This window comes from Anopheles cruzii, chromosome 3 (assembly GCF_943734635.1).
Source record: "Anopheles cruzii chromosome 3, idAnoCruzAS_RS32_06, whole genome shotgun sequence".
Classification (NCBI taxonomy): domain Eukaryota; kingdom Metazoa; phylum Arthropoda; class Insecta; order Diptera; family Culicidae; genus Anopheles; species Anopheles cruzii.
In genome coordinates, this window is record NC_069145.1 from 83,381,480 (window position 1) to 83,403,156 (window position 21,677).

Here is a 21,677-nt window from a genome sequence, read left to right on the forward strand (position 1 = left end):
ACCATTGTTGGAACCAGGCAAAACATCGAAAAATTGACCAAGCAAAGCCAAGAGGGGAAGAAGAAAGACCGCAACGTTGGTAAGTGATCGCGCCTCGCGTAAGAGTCGGTCTGCTAGTAGAATTCTATAAATCATTTCTCTCTTTTTTGCTGTTAGATGGCAGCTGGTAGTGACGATTGGGAGGCCCCCTTTGCGGAAACTGAAATGTACCATGAAGCTGAATATCTGCGGTTAACGAACAGTACGCCGAACGCCGGATCAGGATCAGGATGCGACCGGATTGAACAACGAGAGGGATCAACAGCGACCACACAGTTTGAGGCAGACGGAGATTTGTCCCATGAAAGTACCGCCGCCGAATTGTCGGGGCCATCGCCGAAGCCAGGGTCCGTGGAAAGCATGGAGACAGATCCGGTGACACTTTCCGAAGGGGTCGTACCATATGACTGGGGATGGCATCATAAAGATAACATTGTGCCAATGCCACGGCAAAGGGTTGAATTGGAGGATCAGGAAGCGGTGGAAGCAAATCAAAATGGCGAAGAGGGTTTCGTGATCGTTCCTCTTCGCCAGCAGCAGCAGCAGCAGCAACAGTTAAAGGAATATGAAGCAAAATTGATTATGATGCAAGAGGAGAGAGAAAAACTTAAACAACAGTTGGCCAACAGGGAAGTTAAACATGCTCTTCGTACACGAAACTTACAAAACGAGCAGAAAATGAAATAAATTAAACAAACAGCTAACAAACTTTGATTAACTATCTAAAACTGACGAAACCCCTTTTAGGCTCTCGACGGCGAGCGGTGGAAAAGCTCCTTAAAGCTTCTCGGTCTTCTTCTCGGTCCCTTATTGTTGGTCCTTTGCCAGGGCCAGCGCCCACTACCGTCGGGAGGCGTTTTTTTAACTCAAACTAAAATCAAAATAAAATCAAAAAATTATTTTTGTTGTTTTTGTTGTTGTTGTTTGGCTGCGTGCGGTTTGCTGGGCTGCGTGCTGTAGACCGTGAAGGATTTCTGTTCGTGTCGAATGTCAAATCGAGTCGCGAAAATTTGTTTGTGGAACAAAAAAGAAGAAGAAAAGTGACAACATCAAATGTTTCCAACCTGAATTGTTTCCAGTTTGTTTCTTCTGGGCGTGTGGTTTTTGGGCTCCCATTTCAGGGAGCAACGGCCGTGATGAGAAATAGACGATAGTACCAACAAAGTAAGCAGCGCCTCTGAATAGTGAACCGGATTCCGGAACCCGCTTGGTACACTAAAACTGGTGGACCCACCCAACGTTGTGCCAAAAGGAGCACCTTCCTTCGCAAGGTCGGCAGATTAAATGTTGCCGAAATCTACCAAAATGCCAGCGATCAAGGATAGCCATATCGTGAAGATTGCGGTCAAGTTTGTGGACGACGCAGCGACCACGTACTACCCGCAGCTGATCGAGTTTAATCAGCGGCAACCGCTTAGCACCATCATCCAGAATCTTTGCAGCTCGTGGGGCATTCCGGATGCGGAGAATTACGCGCTGCAGTTCGATGGCATAAACTACGTGACGGAGAAGAACCGGAACGAAGTGAAGAACGGAACGGTGCTGAAGCTGCGGTTTTCCCCCTCAAAAACGACGAACGACATTCTGGAGAAACTGAACGGGGACAACCACGAGGAGAAGGTACGGGTGCTGCACGGACTGCAAGTGCTGAGTGCGGACAACACGTTTGCGCTCGAGTTCATTAAGGAGCAGGGTTTGAGTTTGATCATCGCACTGATCGAGGATGTTGCGTGCGACGAGACCATTCTGCAGTACGCACTGTGCTCGTTCGTGTGTCTCATGGAGCACGGTACGATCTCGTGGGACATTCTGCAGCCGTCGTTTATTATGCGCAACGTGGCATTCATCAACGGATCGAGCAACTGGGAGATCCTGCAGGCGGCTCTGGCCATCCTGGAGAACATCGTGCAGAACAGCAACAAATGCGCGCTGGTCGAGAAGGAGATAACCCTCGAAACGTTGTTGAAACTGCTGCGTGACTCGGCCCCTCACGTGCAGCAAAACACGATCGCCCTGCTGAACGCACTGTTCATCAAGGCGGACGATACGAAGCGACGGATGCTGGCGACGACACTCGGTTCGAAGCAGTACCGCAGCGTAATCAACAGCGTCATCACACCGTCGATGGGTGCGGAAATGGCACACCAGCTGTACGTGCTGCAAACGCTGACCCTGGGGTTGCTGGAGCAGCGCATGAAAACTCCGATGGACGCGCAGGATCAAGACGCACAGGAAAAGATCAAGGAACTGCGTCGGATAGCGTTCGAGGCGGACGGGATTGATCCGATTCCGGACGTAGCGGCACGCCGCCACCACTCCGGTGCGCACTCGGGCCACTACAAGAAGCTCGGTTTCAAGTGTGACGTGAACCCGGCCCAGGACTTCTTCGAAACGCCGCCCGGGACGCTGGCGCTCGATTGTATGATCTACTTCGCGCGCAACTACACGCAAAGCTACACGAAGGTGGTGCACGAAAACAGTTGCCGTGCGGACGAGCACGAGTGTCCGTTCGGGCGAACGAGCATCGAGCTGGTGAAGGTCCTGTGCGAGATCTTCCGGATCGGTGAGTCGCCGTCCGAGCAGGGTCAGGAGTTTTACCCGATGTTCTTCACGCACGATCACCCGTTCGAGGAGTTTTTCTGCATCTGCATCGTGGTGCTGAACCGCACGTGGAAAGATATGCGCGCCACGACCGAGGACTTTGTGAAGGTGTTCTCGGTGGTGCGGGAGCAGATTGTGCGCAGCATTGTTGGGCGTCCGGCGAGCTTGGAGGACTTTAAGGCGAAAATACACACCTTCACGTACAACACGATCACGACGCTGCGCCAGCAGGAGCGCACGTCGCGCGAAGAGTGCGAGTCGACGGCTTCGGCGATCGTTAGCCTGAAGGAGAAGATTACGCCCGAAATACGGTCGCTGATCAAGGAGCAACGGCTGGGGTACCTGATCGTCGGTACGCGCTTCTGCAAGTACAGCGGCGGAAAGCGCGAGAGGGACAAGTACTGGTACGCAAGACTTTCACCGAACCACAAAGTGATTCACTACGGCGATTGCGATGAAAAGACCGTTCCGACGCTGGAGGAACTGTCCAACAAGCTGCCGGTCATCGACATCCGCCAGATGCTGGTCGGCAAGGAGTGTCCGCATATGAAAGAGATGCGCTCGAAAAAGTCGTCGACACCGCTCGGTTTCTCCCTCGTGCCGGACGGTAGCGAGCAGACGACGCTCGACTTTATTGCTCCCGATGAGCCGACCTTCAACTACTGGACGGATGGTATCAACGCGCTGCTCGGGCAACCGATGACCAGCAAACAGCTGGAAGAGGACTTTGAGACGCTGCTCTCGATGGAAATCAAGCTGCGGCTGCTCGATACGGAGGGTGTGGACATCTCGAAGGAACCGCCACCGATACCGCCGGAGCCGGAAAATTACGACTTTTGCTTCGACAGTTAAGCGGCTGCAGCCTGCGACGGTGGCACAGGAAGAGGTAACGAACAATTTATTGCGCAATTTGTAAACCAAAGTCTTGTGGGCGTTAAAGCTCGATCGATTGAAGCATAAGAAGAAGAGGCATTTCAAAGAAAGATTCTTTCGGAGTTACTTTACAAATTTTGTTCCCACCAAAGAGGAAAGCAGATAAATTCAAATGAAGAGCCAAACCGAGACGTTGCCAGCGTGAAGATCCTTATTAGTTTTTGGTAACATTTCTCACATTCAGATGCAACGACGGGTTGGGACGTGCTAGAGCTAGAAGGTAGAAGCGATAGCTATTGCGCCGCGCAATGTTGCAAACAGTAAAAGTAAAAGCCAAATATTCCATATAAACTGCTTCGCAATATATATTCACATTTATACTTACCCTATATACTTACTTACTCTATATTGTACTGCATTGTGCTATCGTTTATTTTATTAGATGCATTCTCATGCAATTTACCATTGCGTTCGTGTTCAGGCGGCCACTATCCGCACCTAGATTGGGCGAATGTGTACGAAAGCGTATGAATATCGAAATAAAAATCTTTTTTAATAAAAATATCTTGTTCTATCCTTTATTGTCGAATCGAAACGCCATTTTCCAGAGTTCAAAATGTGTTGCTTTATTGTATTTTGCTGAATAAAAGTTCTCTACAATAATAAAAAACGGAAACATAACAGAATGGAAGGTGTTAGTATCGGCCGCATGCCACCGGCTTATTTAAAACAACTTTCGCTGCTTCTTCAGCTGCACTTGCTTCCACTTGGGCAGTTCCTCAAACTCGTGGTAGGTCATGCTGAACACAGTTACAAAATCGTCGTGTGTCAGGTGGATCTCCTTCCGCGTCGGATTAATACTGGCCGGCAGCTGGATCGCGTCACCTCCGCGTAGCATGTCCAACGGGTACTTTTGGTAGCGATCGAAATCATCGCTACTGCCATCATCGCTCCGCACGGACGTGCGGGCTGCCGGTATGGGTGCGCCATTTCGGCCCGCACCGACCCCGTCCGGATAGTCAATCTCCGTCCGGAGATGTTCGTACAGGACGCACGTCTATCGGATAGAGCACAATGTTAATAATAGAGCAGTATACGGGTCATGTGGCCGATCGTCTGGTGTGTAGTCGCTTACCTGGAAGTACTTGTTGTCCCAAGTTTCGAAGAACCCAACGAAAGTGATCGGTTCTTCACCCTGACGTACCATCGCGATTGGCATCGCCGGATCCCTCTGCACCGGATGTGTCGAGATGAGCAGTTTCGCTAGCTCCCAACCCTGGGCTGCTTCCTCCGGTGCCGCGTGCTCTCCGATCCACACGTACACCATACTTCCGGCGTCGAGCAAAAAGATCCCATCCGGGCGAAGATCGTGCTGCGAAAAGGCGAAGATCTGGCGCAACGTGGGACTACCGTCGTCCGGTAGTAGCTGACAGTGGTGCAGCGCAATCAGTGCCCGGTCCCACGTTTGGGCCACACTCTGGCCCCCGACTGCCGTCGGAACGATAATATTCCCGGCCACGGTCGTTTTCTTTAGCTGCATGAGAAACTTTTCCCCAACCGAGTTAAAGAACTCGTCCGTCTCGTTCGACTCCATCACGAGATTGTACTCGCCCAGGTGGCTGGCGATTGATTTGGCCATCTCGCGCGAGTCACCGGTCGAATACTGGCCACACCAGATCCACACCTCGTTGTCGGGCGCCTTTAGGATGTAGCAATCCTCCGGGTAGTAGAGCGTCTTGCTCGACACCTGAACCGCCTTGCAGCTGTAGGTCGTGTTGCCGACAACTTTCAGCACGAAGCTGGTCGGGTACTGGCGGATGTCTAGCAAGCCGCGCTGCTCGAGACACGCATCCTGGGCATTGAGCACGATCAGGGCCCCCTTGAAGATCTGTAGAAAGTGGGGCGGCTCCATGCCTTCGCTGATGCGCACCTGCACCACGTTGCGTTTCAGGTGATCAGACAGCTCCACCAGGAACGCTTCTCCGATGGTACGGTGCTCCGGAGGAGCATTTAATCCGCACCACAGATACACAATGTTCCGGATCGAGTTCGGCAGCGAACCGTTCGAGTGGTCGGTGCTGAGTACCACCTGATAGTGCACGGCGTAGCAGTTGCCCGAGTAGAACGTTTTGGCGTACTTCGACGGAACTTCCTTCACTTCATCGACACCGATCTGATAGACCGTGGTGTCGCCGCACCCATCGTCAATCAGCTGAACGCGAGCGGCCAGCCGAGGCCGTTGGATTAGCGTCAGGGCGTCAAACTTTTCCGACAACGTTCCCTTGACGGTGTTACCGTTGATGTCTGCACTGGTCCAGCTTGGAAAGAGGCCGATAAATTCGGACGGCTCCAGTCCATCGATGACGCGAGCGACCGGCGTACTTGCCGGGTAGCCCTTCTTGATTACGTAGCCTCGGACGTGTCGCATCGCTTCCGCTCGGTTCTGCTTGTGCGAGCTGCGGCCGATCCAGATCCAGATCGAGCGCGGAAAGTAATCCACGATGTAGATACTATCGCGCCCGTACAAATCCGCCTGCTCGAGAGCCCCCGTTTTGACGAGCTCCACACGGAACACTCCGTTCACCGTGTCGCACTGGTACAGCTTTAGCAGCAGATCGGCTGTGGAGGGCTTCAGAGGCATTGGCTTGACGAACCGTTTCGCTAGGCTCAGGTACCCGTTCCAGATATCCTTCTGGCCGATACCCATCGACTGCTCGTAACCATCGTCCACGATGGTTAGCTCCGCGATTCCGTGAAGCTCCTTCAGCCGTCGGCCCACCTTTATGCCGAAGACACGATCCGTTGACGCTGTGACGCGGCCGATCCATACGAAAACGATACCAGCCGTTTGGAGAAGCATGATCTGCCCACTGTTGAAGCACTGCCAGCTGATCGTTTTCTGCTGCACACACCGGAGGGGAGCATTACCGCTGATCTGATACAATCTCGGTTCAGCAGGAGTCGACGATGGATCGGTACCGCTGTGAACCCTGACGGTGGGAAGTAATAGCAGGTGAATATATCCGCTCCGCAATCAACACTCAACACTGCTTCTCACTTACAGAATGCCATCCTCCTTGAAGTACGACAGGAACCGAATGCCCTCGTTTCCTTGCGATTCGCGGAACTGTGTGGTCTTGTGGTCGAGATGCAAATCCAGCTCAATGATCTTGTACGCTGCCGCTTTGGAGCGTTCGGGGGCAATGTTGGCCCCGAGCCAGAAGTGAATGTTCCGCTCGATGACGGCACCGGGAGTTTTGATCTCGCGACTCTGAAGCAAAACAAGATACAACAAATCCATCACATCGCAGGATATCTTGATCACGGTGGTTGTGGCGTTACTCACGAGTGTGGTCTTGTCACAGGCTGTCCCGGCCAGCGCCGCCGCGTACACAACGTACGCACACTCATCGTAGAACGTGCCGTACTGGTCTTTCGGTAGCGTTTCCACGTGATCGTTCTGGATGCGCCAGATGTGGAATCCGATCGAGCGTGGGCTGATCTTGCGAAACGCCGTGTCAATCTTGATGTCCTCGTACACGGGACGCTTCTGATCCTGCGGGAGAGATACGGTGAAGTTAAGTAAAAGAAAACTTTGTAGCATGAGATGAGTGTCACGGACCGTCGGAAGATAGTTCAGCGCGCGAATTACCGCAACCTGCGTTCGCTTCGCTGGCTGTACCGGGTAAATGGTACGGAAAGTGACGATTATTTTCTGACACCTATGCCCCACCCGGTAAGCCGCCAATGGATGTTCCGCAGCTGTCTCATCAACTCATCACACATCCCGCGCTCGCTAATGCGTGCGATGTTGCGCTCCGCTGGAGAGGAAAATCGGTGGCCTTGTCGGTGATTTTCGGAGGATCGATTTGTAAAAACTTGAAACCATAAAAAATGGGTCCCACCGGAGGAAGTGGAAGCCATACCGTGCACGACAGCTGGACAACTACCGCATCGAAAGCGACCAATCCATCAATTTGATACAGCGTGACGAATCGTGGCCACATATTGCTCCAGCGGGAGACTCTCCCGCCCGGGGAACAGCTACTTCTTGTGCGTATGTGGGGCTTTCGACTCCGCTCGAGGCGTTCAGGTTAATGACTGTGTGGACGGTTTCGGAATGTGGCCCGAAAAGCGAAAATAAACGGCACGGCTGTGATGCCGGATCGGGTCTGTTCCATCTGGACGTTCTCCGTGACGGATGTGCATTGGATGCGCACGGGAGGCCGACCAACCGATCGGCATTCTTCAAAACACACTCCAATGCATTACGGTTGTGGCTAGGGTGTGCCGCGCCGCGAGTTCTAAGCCGTTGGAGGGGCCATTTTTTGAAATGGTTAATTGTCGTTACAACCGGAGGATTGCACAATTGTTTGCGCAACGATCGACAAAATATACCACATTATTGTGGAGCACCATTGTTCTCCTATTGATCGGTCGTGCGATCGGATGTACGATCGATGGATTGAAGGACAGAAAAGCATACATGGGAGTGTCACAGGTAATTGTAGGACAATGTAGGTCACTGAGATATCGCGTGCGTGTGTGTTCTGTTTCTCTAATTCCCATTGTTCTACAATGTATCGTGGAGGTCAATTACAAAACCTGCTTCTCCTTCTTCCATCACGAACAGTTAGCTAAGGTATTGTTTATTCCCGAAAAAGCGACCGTAAAGGAGTTTTCATTGCCATTTTACTATCAATTACCTTTAAAAGGAGATTTAAATATCCCCATTATAAAGTAGCTTTGCCCATTGTTCATGAATCAAACGAAATTAACGTCCCTAAACGAACCGACACGGGAGCTATCGCTTGTGTGGAACGCCGCTAATGATGAATCAGTGTATCTTCCGACTTAAATAAGCCTTGAAATGGAAATTTGGAATCATTCAAACTGTAATGTACAACTTTAAACGATTTCCGTCCCTTAAGAGGCCTCGGGCCCGCTGGTTTCACCACCATCCATCATTGCGTGATCGAGATCAACTTTCCACCTGAGCCGGCTGGTGCGAGTGAAGGTGCGTTTCTATTGCTCCGGCCCAGCAGCGTACGCATAATTGATGTCTTAGTTTTATTGCCATTCTCGGGTCTTGGGGCCGTTCAATCAACGCCCAAGCCTTAAGGGGAACCCACTAATTTTATGTAAATTATTTTCTTTCTTACCCAAACTGGGCTGGGCCACACCGTTTTGTACCATAAATCAACAATCCTTCGGCACAACAATGAAGTGAAAATAGTGCCGTACCGATCAACGAAACAATCAACTCATTCGGAGTTCGCAGTAATCTATAATTAAAGACAAACGCCCAGCGTCGTAATATTCAAACCGGAGCATCGGGGGCCGTGCAGAGTAGCTTTGGTTTCGTTTTAATGAACTCTTTCGCTGCATCCCCATTACTGGAGCATCTAATTTACAGCCAGCCGCAACGCACATCACTGCGATTATGGTGCATTTACACCTGTGTACTCTCTGGTTCCCATTCCGTTTTTGCGTGACTTAAGCGCAAAAACATACCATCCGTCTGGGTGCGGATCGAGGGATGGGCCCGTTAGTGTCGGTGAGAAATTGTGATTGTTGTCGAAGTGGTTCTCATTTTCCGGAATGGAAAACCACCCACTCCGTGGATGCCAATTGTCATTTTTAGACCACCACTGGCCCGCGATAGACCAAAAGATTCTTTCTATCCCCGGTTCTATCCCACGGCAGGCATGTTTTCCGGTCCGTGACATCCGCCTCCGACGTGCGCGAACCGTTAATAACGGCTGCGACGGCTGGCTCGAGGCGCACCCGGCGTTCAGGGCAAATATGCAAAAGACACAGCAATAAACACACAATGCAACCTGACGTTGCGCATTTCGTGCATTCACGATCACCGATCTCCTCCGGGGCGGTATGATCAAACCGGACGGAGTGCTTCGCCGACCTGTTGCTCCGGTATCGGAGTTGAGGCAACCGTTTTAGCATAAAAGTGCGCCACAATCGACAGAAAGTATAAACTTCCGTGGCCCAGGGTGGGGCTGAGTGGGCAAGATGATAATGATGATCGCTGTTGCACAGCTGATTTCTCGCTCAAACATCACGGAAGGCTTTCCATGTGTCACACCGACCAGCAGATGCAAATGGGCACCGACGGAATGCACCGACTGTACCGGTATAATTACCCCGTTTCCTGCTCCAGCGGTCGGTACTAGGAAGCTTTGTGGGTTACACTTCTTTCCATTTTACTGCCAAGACCTTTTACGTCTTGTTAGCCTTTCCCTCGACAGGCTCCACGGCTGAGATGCACAACTGCAAGGCTGTAGGGCTCGTTTCATAAATTTACGTTAGTTTAATTCCATCGGTGAGTTTTGTAAACCCTCCGCACCCCCGCAGCCGCCTAATCGATTTCGCCGAAAGCTGATGATGGGTGAAAAAAATACGATCAAATTATGATCGATCATAAAAATGTTTTTTTTTCGCCAGCACCGAACGGAGCCGTCTTTCAGCGGACGAAAGTGAAGGGAAGCCGCCAGCGGATCTGGCGAGTGGGATTTCACCCGATAAACCGTGAAACCATTTGTCGGGAAGATAAACGGCCAACTTTTGCTCCAATTGGCCTAGTTATAAGTGAATTTTTGGGATTTTTAGCGCCCAACGAGGGCCAGCCAACGATCACCTCAAACGGGTAGCGGAATGGTTCGGTTAATTAATTCGTTGCGGCCGTACGTCCGCACGGTGGGACCAGTGGTGGTGATGCTTTTAATTGAATTTATGTTGCACCCCGATTTTCCGTTTCACCAGCGCCGGGATCGTGGCGGATCGTGGCGAGAGGATTCGCCAAAGATTGCAATGGAAAGTAAACGCGGACCAAACACGGCAGCAATACAGCACGCACCGAGCGAGATCATCTCGTGTAACGGTCTGGCCAGGAAACGGCCAATAGTCGCTTCCTGCAGGAAGTGCGGAGAATGAGAGTGAAGCCTGGCCCAGAGAGCTGAGTAAAGAAAAAGGAAAATACGCAGAGACGCAGCGTCCCACCGATCGGTCCGATCTTCATTATCCTCTAGATTAAATTATACAAAAAACCAACATAATGGCAGCGCGTATCGGGCGGCGATTGGCGAAAGAAAATTGGCCGTTACGAGGTTGGTTCGGACGTGCCGTTTTTGTGCGAGCCATTTTTTCCACCCTTCCAATTTGCCGTCCCCCCCGTGGCGGAGGCAAATGACAAAATGGTGACCGTGTAACGGAGTCTGAATGGCTTTATTTCTGGGGTCTGGGGCCGCGATTTTTCCAACCGCTTGGCCTTCGGTGGGCAAAGTGAAAGAAGCCGTGATTCGTTAGCAGCGATAAACAGAGTAAATGCATTATCTCGTAAACTAATCTATCAACTTCCAGTGTGGTGCGGCATTCGCGCACAGTGCTCGCGGCATGGCAAACCGCAGCACGGACGAACGCGAGTGCCCCACATAAAATGGGTTGGTTTGCTAATTATTTTCTCGATTACTTCCCGGTACTGCTGGCCCGGTTCGGTCGTTGTGCTTTTGGACGGAACTATATTTTTCCACAGCGCGGGCACACAATTATGGATAGAGAAACGGTCCGAACAGATCGAGCGGAAGAAGGCAAAAGGCTTAGGGGTGTGCCGACAGAACCATTTACTTATGCTACGGCCACACAATGCCAGGTGGGGTGCATTGGGTGGAATGTAAAATCTTCTTCAAACTCCGAGCGATCATAAAAGCCGAGTAACGATCCGGCTGCCAGACTCCGTTTGCGGTTGGCAAACCGTTCGCGGAGGCTCTATGCTTCCACAAGCAAACGAGCATGCCGAACGGGCTTAAGATTTTATGGTTTCCTTCTGCCACCGAATGTACGCGGGCTAGCGGCCAGGAGGTACGCCGGATTGACGCACCAATAGAAAGAAGGAAGTGCAGTATGGAAGTGGTTTCCGCTCGCGAAAGGTAAAGCCGAGCGGGCAGAAGGCTCATTACACGATATCTGTGCTCGGGCTTGGCTGTCGAACGGTGGCCGCGGCAACCAACGGTAATGTCCGTCGTAAACTCTTCGGAAGAAAAAAGACCTCAAACAGCGACTAAAAAATAACAATAATAAAAAAAACAGGCTTTATCCAGTCCAGGCCACGACCGGTGTGCCGTTTCAACACCCGGAAACGTTTCCTCGTTTACAGGGCTCAAACTTAAACACCGCGGCCACGCTGCGTTGCACTTCCTCGGCGTCAATAATGGTGAAACATAATTTTATGCTTGCGCTGTTCATCTACGGTGTGGCGTAATATTTTGCGTCACTAGTACTTGGCCTAAGATAACATTCGTGTGCTGATTGATTAGCGATTTGTGATCTACGAGCTGTTTTGTGATCTACAGTACGATTAGACCTTAAGCATAGAGAGTACAAATAAGGAAGAGAGAAAGAGAAGTAAGGTACGTACGTAGTCCTTCTGGTTTATGTCTAGTATCTGCATGGTGGCGCTCCCAGTTTCCAATTCACACAGTAAAATGCTTAAAGTAAAATGCTTTCCCAGTTGCCTGGCAAACGGCGTTTAACCAATAATTATCACGATTAAGTTGACGAGTTTCGACGGATCGTGCTTCGTGAGTCGTCCGGTCGTCGGTTTCACAACCTCAGCACAGCAAGCACGGCGGCAGCGAGCACAGTTCCTTGCCCTTTGCCCACGCACGTAAAAAAAAACCAAACGCAAAAAGGATGGCGATGGAAAATATTATCACAGAATCACATTTGTTTCGCCCATTTGACGCACACCGAGCGTGTTATGTTGCAAAAAAATCCTATGCTTTTTTGTTCTTCTTCAGCCTTCACTTTACGTTTCGTCCGCCTAAGCACATTCGTTATTTTTCTTTCTTTCTAAACTACGCGCACAGACACACACACGCACCTGCCGAGGTACAAAACAATTAAGTGTAATTGTTTCTATCGAAATGTGTCGGAAGCGAAAACGCGGAACGAAAAGCGGGGAAGAACTGGCTGGCGTGCGACAACACAAACGACTTGCGCGCTCGCAAGCGACGAACGTTTCGCATCGAGCGATCGCCACGGAATGAGGCGAAGTGCTGGCTGCCGGCCTCAGAAACCACACGGGCCAGAAGCGCATGCAGGGAAATGCTGGATTCGCTTCGGAGTGTTTCGGGTTCACCGGCCGAGTGGCGGGCCTAGCGAAAGAGGAGTGAAGAAAAAAAACGATCTACCGCCGGACGAAACGGACGACTGAGATAGATTTCCGGGCTTGCGGTTAGCCAGTGTTCCTGTGCCCGAGGCAGGCCCCCTTGGGCAGACCACCGTATCCGAGTTCCGAGTAGGGCGGGGACGTTTTGCGTCTGAATCACCCTTTCGGTGCCAATATATGTCATAATAATGATGACGATCCTCGATGGTTCGATTCAGCGATGGCGAGAGCCTGTTTGAAGTACCGTCACGATCGATAGGCAAATAATGAAGGGTTTGCCGAGTGCATCTTCACCCCCGACGGGTGTGTTACGGGATCGGCTGCGGTTGGTTCAATTTTTTATGCTTTCTTATGCTTGGGGCGCACCTAAGGGTGTATGTAATCGTTGCAATTTTCTCTCCTTAATTCGCACACGCCGAGGCCATGGGGGAAGTTTTCTCCCAGCTCGGGCCGTCGAAGTGAATGAATTGATTTTTCAATTGAGAATAAAAGAGAAAGGGTCAGATAATTGAAATCATCGCTTCGATGTGGGGAAAATTGAGATTATTCGTCAAACATATCGAAAAGGTGTTGCGGGAAGCTTTTTTCTTTGGCGGAAAAATTGTTCCACTTGTGAAGTTAAAACCAACAAAATTCAAGTTTCCAAAGAAAACTTTACAGCGCCACTAGGTGATACTTGCTACGCCAATTTGTAGTGTTTTATTTTAAGTCAACTAGTGTTTGGGGAATTAATTGACCCTGTTCATTGGGTCTAACAAGAGAAAGAATCATTTGTTACTTTCTAATTATAAGTCAACCTTCACGAAGTTATGTTTCTCATCATTTGTCGGGAGAAAATGGTGTTTCGAACGGAAAAGAAACCGAAACGGAAATAAATCTTAATTGATAGACTGCGACCCCTTAATCTGGGGGGCCCGCACAACGTCCGCTGAAATATGTTGAACACGAAACAAGCCGATTAGCAGCGCTTGGGTTTTCGCTATTGTTCAAGCGGCGACAAACCGTGATCATCGTTTGTCCCGCTTTTTCCTGTTTATTGCTGTGCTCTGCCCACGGATGGGGAGCGATCTATTGTTTAACCCATTTCTACTTCAACCCTTGGTTTAAATCGAACAAACGGAGGCTTGAAGTCGCATTCGAACTCTTCCATTCCGAGCCGCGACATTCGCCGCCAAGTTGGATATTGATTGAGTAATGAACCGTAAATAATTCGATTTGATTGCCCTGGTTCGCTGCCTTCGAAAGACTATTGCTTTTCGATCGTTGGTGGGTAAGATTTAACGTCCGTCGGGTACGCCATCGGCAGACAGAGACAGAGGGGATGAATCAAAAGGGAATCTAGTGGTGCGCCGGGTCGCGTTTTTACAAGACGAACGAATAATTCAAGAACCTTCCGGCCACGACAACCGTTTGGGAAACACAATGGGGCACAAAACCGGATCATTCTTCGTGGGCATCGAACTGATAAATTACGGCACGAGCGGTGCGAACGAAATTAAGGAAATTGTAGAAAAGGCACACGGAATGCACTTTTCTCTTGCATCCCAAAGTCACGGCCCCAGAAATGTACACAATCGTTTGCTGCCACAGCCGTTACATTTGTTTTTCGATGACTTCCTGCCCTTTGGTTGTTCCGTTGGGTGCGTCGCGTGACTTTGTGTCACCTTTGGTTGCTTCCCCGATGGCGGAGCAAAAAGCTGCCCCAAGAAATGGGAAGTCAAACAAATGGACACTAAAACGTAAGCTAATTTAGCCACGTCGCGAGCGCTTGGCCGACGAGGGCCCTCGAAGTTGACCATACACCGAGTTGCAATTACACGAAAGCGTTGCAAATCTGATAATAGAAAAGTAAATTTATTTTATATGTTACCCAGTGCGAGACGAATCGAACGCGCATTAGGCTTTTTTGTACTTAGAGTCCAATTGCCAATTGTGATTAACGAAAAAATAAATATGCCAACATAGAGAAAAGCGTTACTAATGCTAATGCGGCGGAATGAAATTGCAGAAACGTGAAAATTATGATTTTGTAGGGGGAAGAAATAATGCTCGATAAAGATGCTGATGGGAGAAATTTTCTCAGGCATACATCGTTTGTTGGTTGACTTCATTACTGATCAGTGATGTTACTTGTTCTAGATATTCCATGCAGACATAAACTGATAACGTGCAACGATCAGCAAATGTTGTGCATCATGTGTCAAGTTACCAAAGGTTAACACAGCAAATTTAAATCCGCATTAGAATTGTTGATCTAAACTGTGTTTTTTAGTACTAGAAGCCCTCCGGGAACCAGGGTCATACGTTGTTTTCTTTTTTGCAGATCGACGATCACTCAAAGCATTCCGTCCGCTTCAGGTTCGTCGTCTGCCACAGCTTTTCTTGGTTGAAGTCATTTGTTGTTTCACTAGGTGTTTTGGTACCCATCATTGTCTTCACCGGTAGTTTTTGGACCGAGTTTTCCGCCGAGCAGCACGATTATTTGAGGATGCGCCTGTCAACACTTTGAGGCTCATTTCGTTTCACGGTTCATCACCTTTTGCGGACGATCCAACCGAGCCGTCGATCGAATCCTCATTCGTTGCCAATGCACGTTTGCCCCTCGAGACTTGCTCGGTGGAAAGATTCTCCGTTTTTTCCCCTTGCTTTCGCACCAGCTGTTGGCATCGTGCCAAGCGTAGCGCCGGTTGACCTTTCCGTCTGGCGTTTGTTTGTGCAATTTTCCGCGTGTACCATCTTCAACCACACGGCGCGAACGGCGAGCGCAACCGCGTCTGGGGCGTTTGTGGTCTTGCTGTGTATGTGCCCCTAGCGATAAACATGGGCCCGACGGCCGACCCCCCGTCGGAAGGTGAGCGATTACTAGCGACAGCCAGCGAGACCCCAGCATGAAACAAACGAACTCGGGCTACAAACAACGGAACACAAATTATAGTTTTGGAACGCCGTGTAAGCTTTTCCTGGCTCGTTCGTGTGGCTCATGGTTGAAGTCGAGCATCGTTTTCTCGTAGGCCTCTTCACGTACTGCCGAGTGATCGCAACGCAGACGATACGAGGCGAAGGGACCGCTGATGATTGCTTGATCACGGATTTGGTAAGCCAGCCCTTCGGGACGGTACATTCGAGTTTCGTTCTTTTGGGAACGAAGGTGGTTTGTGGCACCATCTCATCACAATTGGCATCCAGCAGAGTGTGCAGATTGGGCAAATTTGGTGCTGCAAGAGCGTTGCAGAGTACGTAATTGCATAATTATGTCCTCATTGATTCTTCCCCAGTTTCTATGCTCTTGGCAGTTTTCAGCTCATAGAAATGCATAGTATCGATGCGATAGATTCTGTTTAAGGCTCCTATCCTTTTCCGCCCATATAAATATGCAACAACCATTCGAGACCTTTTCAATATATGAAAGCCCGCCAGCGGAACCCACACATACCAAAATGCTGGCAACATCATGACGAGTTTTTAATCTACCTTACCGAAAATATTAACAGCACCGTCGCTACATTGGGTTCTTGCTGCGGGCGTGGGTCGTTGTTATTATTGCTCCGATCCACCGGGCCTCCGAACCATCAGGCTATTGGCCAACAATGGTGCCCCGGAGACAAGTTTGGCGTTTCGGAAGCATTTTTGGGTTTCCCAGCAATCGACGTTCCCAGGGTTGGCTACCAACCAGCACACGGGCGAGTGGACAATTTTTTGCCATTCAAACCAGAACGTCGTGTTTGAGGTGCGCTCCACGGCGGGAACTAGAACGATGTCACCGGAAGTTGTGCAGCAGTAAAGGGAGCAGATAGGGCCTGACAAATAATGGTAATTTATTGTTTGGCTGGCGGTAGCACGTCGCGGTCAGGCAGACATCTGCATAGTATAGTCCCCTCGGTGCGTTGGAGTAGAAACAGATCCACATAAATACCGAGAAGAAGCACCATCATGCGATGTCATCAAGCAGTTATGCTGCTGTGGCCTGGGTCGGTAACGTGCGTGCGGTGAGGATGCAAATGAATGTACCACCAGATGGTTTTCGCTTCTTTTTCTATCAAATTAACACTTTGCTTTGCACATTATAGTTCATGCCTCATCACTAAAGCTAGTATAACGTCAACTTCATTCAATTGAATTAAAATGTTTGAAAACAAGCTAATTTGGCTATGGTTTTTACTTACCTTAGGTGAGTGTTTTCTCATTTTGATGAACTCCGATTAAAGATTAAACGTTTACCCTTTAGCGTAGGATCTTTCACTGCTACAGTTCTTTCATCGCCGTTCGTTCGCCCAAAATTGTCACAGTCACACGACACGAGTAAAACTTCACAGGGCAAACGCGAGCTAACCATCGATCGTTAGTCGGTTGCCGTAAGTACAACCGCGCGATCAGTTCAACGGTCCGTCGGGAACCGAATTTCACTTTCGACTAATCGCGCTTGGTGCACGGAAAACGACTGCGCCGTGCGATTCCGAGCGTCACGCGCGACAACTCGCGAGTGAGCCGTTGGGTTCTGGCTTTTTGGATGAATGGCGAAGTCGCGCTGTCCCCATACACACCGAATGTGTGGCGTGGTGGGCTTCGCTAAACCAATTGGCCTCAGGGTGGGTTCACCCTGCTGCTACATCCGTAACCCTGCCTCTGCCTGGGACCGATCCGGAGCAGCCCTATTGTTGACCGGAGTTGGTTGGGCGATGGCTCTACGAGAGGGCTTGGCCTGGCGTACGCGTTGCCGTAGTGCTTGCAGTACGTGCCGGTGACAACCGACAGTGCAAACAATCATCCGTCCGCTGGCGGACCACAGATGCGGTGGCCTTTCGCATGCCACTCCACGATGTTTACTTTATTCCCGTTCTACTTAAAAACGGGTGCACCATTGCGACACGGCTGCGTCTGGGTGGAAAATGTTTCTTCGAACCGTTTCCACCGTCGTTTGTCACCCAGTCGATGGGAAGATCACAACACACGCACTGGCTATTTCAATTGCGGCACACTTTGTCCAGTACGCAACGTCATCAACGATCGGATCGAATCGATAGCGCACATAATCGATTAACGATCAGCGCGTGTCAATTGGCTTGATCGATGGTGTGGCCATTGAATGAGTTTACACACTGTGATAAAAAATGAGATCACTTTGTTTGTTTAGTGTCCAACGTAACGTTTGCGGGTGCCAGAGCAAAAACCGTACCGTTCCGTTGATTCTTTGGCGCGAACTGAGAGCATGATCAACCGATTAACAGGACCGATTCCACAGCTCCGACGATCCGTTGGGCAGCAAAAAACGGTCCGATCGCCTGGCTTCTCATATGCAGAGACCGCAGAGCATGTCTGCGTAGCACAGTGTGTGGTAAAAGTAGAGCGACGTTTTACGCACCATGAGCGGTGACTGTTGCGAATATCGAAACAACTTCATTGGTTTAGGAAAACGTTTGCTTGATTTTGCTTTCACAGCCCGTATGTTTCGCCTCAACCCTCCACGATCTCGGTTGCTGTTCGCACATTTATCACTTTTCGAATTCCGTTCCCCCGTGGCAAGAAGATAAAAAAACCGATCGCTTATCGAGCGCGGAGAGATTCGTAAACGGGCGCCCCACACGTGCCCGACGGACCGTAGCTCCCGGGAGGGCTTTTCCCCCTCGTACGAATATCTGCAAATGGGTAGAGCTTTTTTTTTGTATGCATTTTACACCCACCCAGGGGCCACCGTGATCTTTCAGGGCAGATTTCACTGGGACACATTTTCACCCCGTTTTTCCATGGGCTATTCGAGCAACGCGGTTGCACCGAACAGAATACGTTAACAGCTGTGGTTACATTTCGAAAATGAGTTTTTTCTGAGCTTTTTACAAAACGGGGATGAAAAATGTAGGCGGAATTTGGTCGAAAAAACCCAAGGTCGGTCATTGGCAGGTGGTTATTTAACGACGAGCACAGGTTCGCCAGAATATTAGGGTTTTCGGATGCAAATGAGATGTTTCAGCAGAAAGCAAAAGCACCGACGGATGGGGAAACTCGCGTTTTATTCAAATCGGTGCGATGTTGTCCCGCGGAGAAGCACGTGTTGTTAACGTGAATGAAATGAATTCATTGGTGACTAGGTAACCGTAATCGTTGCCTCACTAGTTGACCGCTTGAACGCCCTGATCGTCCGCTTTACCCTTCTCGCCACACTCGAATCGCTGGAAATCGACGATCTGCAAACTGCTGGCTTCCAACACCTCACCGACAGTGAAGTTCGGATCGACAAGATATTCCTGATGGATCATACACGTTTCGTCGTCCTTATCGGCAGCCGGTTCATCCTTGCCGCGCTCTCCGATCCGTTCTGGCTTCATACCGACAATGTGTTGGCAAATCTTACGGGCCACCTGTGTGCTATCGTTTTCCTCAGAAGCGGATTGCTCCGCTCGAAATGCCACCAAGCTGCCGTACTTGCCGACCAGCGGAACATCGGCAGGTGTCTCATCGTTCGGAGCGGGATGTACATAACCTGGAGGAATAATGGAATGTATGTTATGAGCTTGTTGAAGGATAATCAATACCTTTCTGGGCGAATACCTGTCAATTCTATGTTCTCCGGAGCTTTATAGCAGATGGCACGGTTTAGCGTAGCATTCTCACCAACCATCCCGATTACCAGTGCCAAGTGATCGCCAAGAGTTTTGCCGTCTTCCAGGACGATCTGTTTCAACGCTTCTCCATTCAGGCCCACCTTCGTGAGATTTGCATCAGGCTCCACATGCTCCAGATGACGCACACAGGCAGCTGATGCTATTTGAACGAACCGCTGGAAGCTGGAATTGCGTGCTACAAAATCGGTCTCACAGTTCACCTCCACCATAGCACCGGCGTTACGCTGCACTAGCACTCCGATCAAACCCTGGGCCGTGCTGCGGCCCTCGAGCTTGGTTGCCTTCGACCAACCCATGGCCTGGGCCTGCTCCCGGAGCCACTGCTCGGCCTTTGCAGGATCATTACCGTGGAGCTCAAGAGCTTTTTTGCAGTTGGCGAACGTGTAGCCAGTCTTTTTACGCAGCGCCGCCAGAGCACTCTTTTCGGCGGTTGCGAAGTGCCGGATCAATCCGGTGTGCGCTTGAACGAGGCGCTGTGTGTAACGGAACAGCATTGTTCCTGGAAGAGGACTGCAACAAGACAATCGAAAGAAACTTATATAAAGTACATCGGATCGAAATGAGATCACAGTTGCTCCCCACGGAAACGCCACTATTGTTTTAGTTCGGTAGCATTAGAGGGCTATATTATCGTAATATAAGTATGTTAATCTTGTTTTTTTGCATAATCTTTCTTCTGGTACCCTACATCTTCGTAAATAAATCCACTGTTAACAGCCGGCCGGTCAGCATAACACAGGTGGTGGGCCGAGATTGGCCACGCGGAACAAACGTTGCGTTCCGTAAGAAGCGAAAGTCTTTTAAAGAAGTAGGTGTAGGACAACGGTCATCCCAAATGCGCACCGCGAGCGATGGTCCTTAGGTCCTAACGAACGATCCACTCATGTAGGCCGTCGCTAATCGTCGTCCTCGACCAAGTTGTCGAACATTTCTGCCAGCTCCTGTGCGTACGCGAGCCGCTCGTTTCGGCTCCAGGAGGTTGTGTTGGGCTGGAAGTTTCGCACTTCCGTCAACAGCTTCTCGAACCCAGTCAGAGCGGCCTCGAGCATACGCTCCTCTTCGTCGCAAACTGGACCTTGTACATCGGCGGCATCGCCAACACCGTCATCGTGAGGTGATGATGATTCTTCTACGGCAGCCGTCAATCGATTCCCTCGGTGCATTTTCACGTTCGACCAAATGTGATTGTGCATCGCCTGTATCAGCTCGTCCACACCGATCGCTTCGCCAGCTGGCACTTCATCGTCATCATCCGCGCTCGGTTCTAGCTCTATCACATCGAGCACGGTGAAGAGTTGCTTCGCCTCGCCGTACGTTAACCCTTCGGACTCGCTTTCCAACAGCGCCGTGCACAGCAGGATACCAAATTCGATCTTTTGCTGCTGCACGAAAGCACCGTACGCCGGCAGCCGCTCGAGAAACGTTCGATCGTGCGCATCGAAATAGATCAATATTCCTTCGGTCCGTTTCAGTATTGCACTAGGAAGTGTGGTCGTGGCGGCTGAATCGTGCGGATAGAGCAGCACATCCGTGTCGTAGTATTTCGTGTGAATATGATACCGATAGGTAGTGGTGGCCGGTGGATCGGAGAGCACCGATTGGTTCTGATCGTTTGGCTGTTTACGAATCTTTTCCACTATCGATTCCGGTTTGACGGTCTGGTCCACCGACAGTATCACCACGATCGGTTCGCTCATGTTTGCTAGCGGCCAAACGATCAAGCGGGTAATCTGAATTGAGGTATATTCTCATTCATCAATAACCAGACCCCACCAATGGCCAGGCAATCTGAAACAGACCGGACCGGAATTAGTGATCACGATGTGACGACGTGGCAGCGTTTATGTTATTCTCGGGTTTACTAAGAAGCACGGTTCATTCGTCGAAAGTGTGGCTTATGTTTTCGACTCTTTTATTATGCTTCCGTTTGTCCAGCGCCTTTGCCGGATCATTGAATGTTATTACATCATGTCAGAGCAAGAAGGCCATTTGCCGGGCACATAAATCGGTTGGTAGGCGCTTTCGACAGTCCCGTTACATACGAAACGGTAGGTGGAACTCTAAGAGTCGTCGATTATCGGGCGGCTTACCTTTTCTGCGTGTTTTTCTAAACGAAAATGGAACGTATTCGAAGTGTGTACGGAAATTCACGGAACGCAGTTTCAACTCTTTCGCAATCACACACACTCGCAGAATGACTCTTTCCCTTTGACAGCTGTCAAGATGAAACGTCAATTGCGCAAAGTCGTAGGGCGTAGTGTAGCAGAAGGGTCTTGTTATTGTTAAGGAATTCGAATGTATTTGAAACAAAATACGTTGCCTGATTATGTCTCATGAGAGGAAAAAATATTGCCATGGTTTGC

The 21,677-nt window shown here is 50.1% G+C and overlaps 3 protein-coding genes across 4 annotated transcripts; 1 reads left to right on the forward strand and 2 right to left on the reverse strand.

Annotated features, from left to right (window-relative positions):
- Positions 1 to 1,323: 1,323 nt before the first annotated feature.
- On the forward strand, positions 1,324 to 4,019 carry LOC128271432 (engulfment and cell motility protein 1). The gene has a single exon (XM_053008966.1). It carries the CDS (start codon positions 1,324 to 1,326, stop codon positions 3,490 to 3,492), a length of 2,169 nt encoding a protein of 722 aa, XP_052864926.1. The 3' UTR covers positions 3,493 to 4,019.
- A 121-nt stretch (positions 4,020 to 4,140) lies between these two features.
- On the reverse strand, positions 4,141 to 11,977 carry LOC128271431 (villin-like protein quail). Its single transcript, XM_053008965.1, has 5 exons — positions 11,945 to 11,977; positions 6,860 to 7,069; positions 6,576 to 6,784; positions 4,649 to 6,503; positions 4,141 to 4,570 (listed from the first exon to the last, which is right to left on the reverse strand). The coding sequence occupies exons 1-5, from the start codon at positions 11,975 to 11,977 to the stop codon at positions 4,238 to 4,240; spliced, it is 2,640 nt and encodes an 879-aa protein (XP_052864925.1). The 3' UTR covers positions 4,141 to 4,237.
- A 6,715-nt stretch (positions 11,978 to 18,692) lies between these two features.
- LOC128271848 (elongation factor Ts, mitochondrial) lies at positions 18,693 to 21,509 on the reverse strand. Of its 2 annotated transcripts, XM_053009512.1 has the most exons (3): positions 21,405 to 21,509; positions 19,241 to 19,824; positions 18,693 to 19,172 (listed from the first exon to the last, which is right to left on the reverse strand). In XM_053009512.1, exons 2-3 carry the CDS (start codon positions 19,806 to 19,808, stop codon positions 18,802 to 18,804), a joined length of 939 nt encoding a protein of 312 aa, XP_052865472.1. In that variant the 5' UTR covers positions 19,809 to 19,824; positions 21,405 to 21,509; the 3' UTR covers positions 18,693 to 18,801. The 2 variants fall into 2 exon arrangements, with proteins under 2 accessions (XP_052865472.1, XP_052865473.1); XM_053009513.1 differs by lacking the exons at positions 18,693 to 19,172; positions 19,241 to 19,824 and adding an exon at positions 19,965 to 21,102 and having other exon boundaries at positions 21,405 to 21,481.
- Between the last annotated feature and the right edge of the window lie 168 nt (positions 21,510 to 21,677).

Excerpts from the sequence above, each read along its gene's own strand:
- LOC128271432 (XM_053008966.1), top strand. The coding sequence starts at position 1,324 with ATGTTGCCGAAATCTACCAAAATGCCAGCGATCAAGGATAGCCATATC.
- LOC128271431 (XM_053008965.1), bottom strand. The coding sequence starts at position 11,977 with ATGCAGATACTAGACATAAACCAGAAGGACTAC. Across the intron at positions 6,504-6,575 it reads TTCAAGGAGGATGGCATTCT|GGTTCACAGCGGTACCGATC; the intron begins GTAAGTGAGAAG and ends TCCCACCGTCAG. Across the intron at positions 4,571-4,648 it reads GGGACAACAAGTACTTCCAG|ACGTGCGTCCTGTACGAACA; the intron begins GTAAGCGACTAC and ends TCTATCCGATAG.
- LOC128271848 (XM_053009512.1), bottom strand. The coding sequence starts at position 19,808 with ATGCTGTTCCGTTACACACAGCGCCTCGTTCAAGCGCACACCGGATTG. Across the intron at positions 19,173-19,240 it reads GGAGAACATAGAATTGACAG|GTTATGTACATCCCGCTCCG; the intron begins GTATTCGCCCAG and ends TTATTCCTCCAG.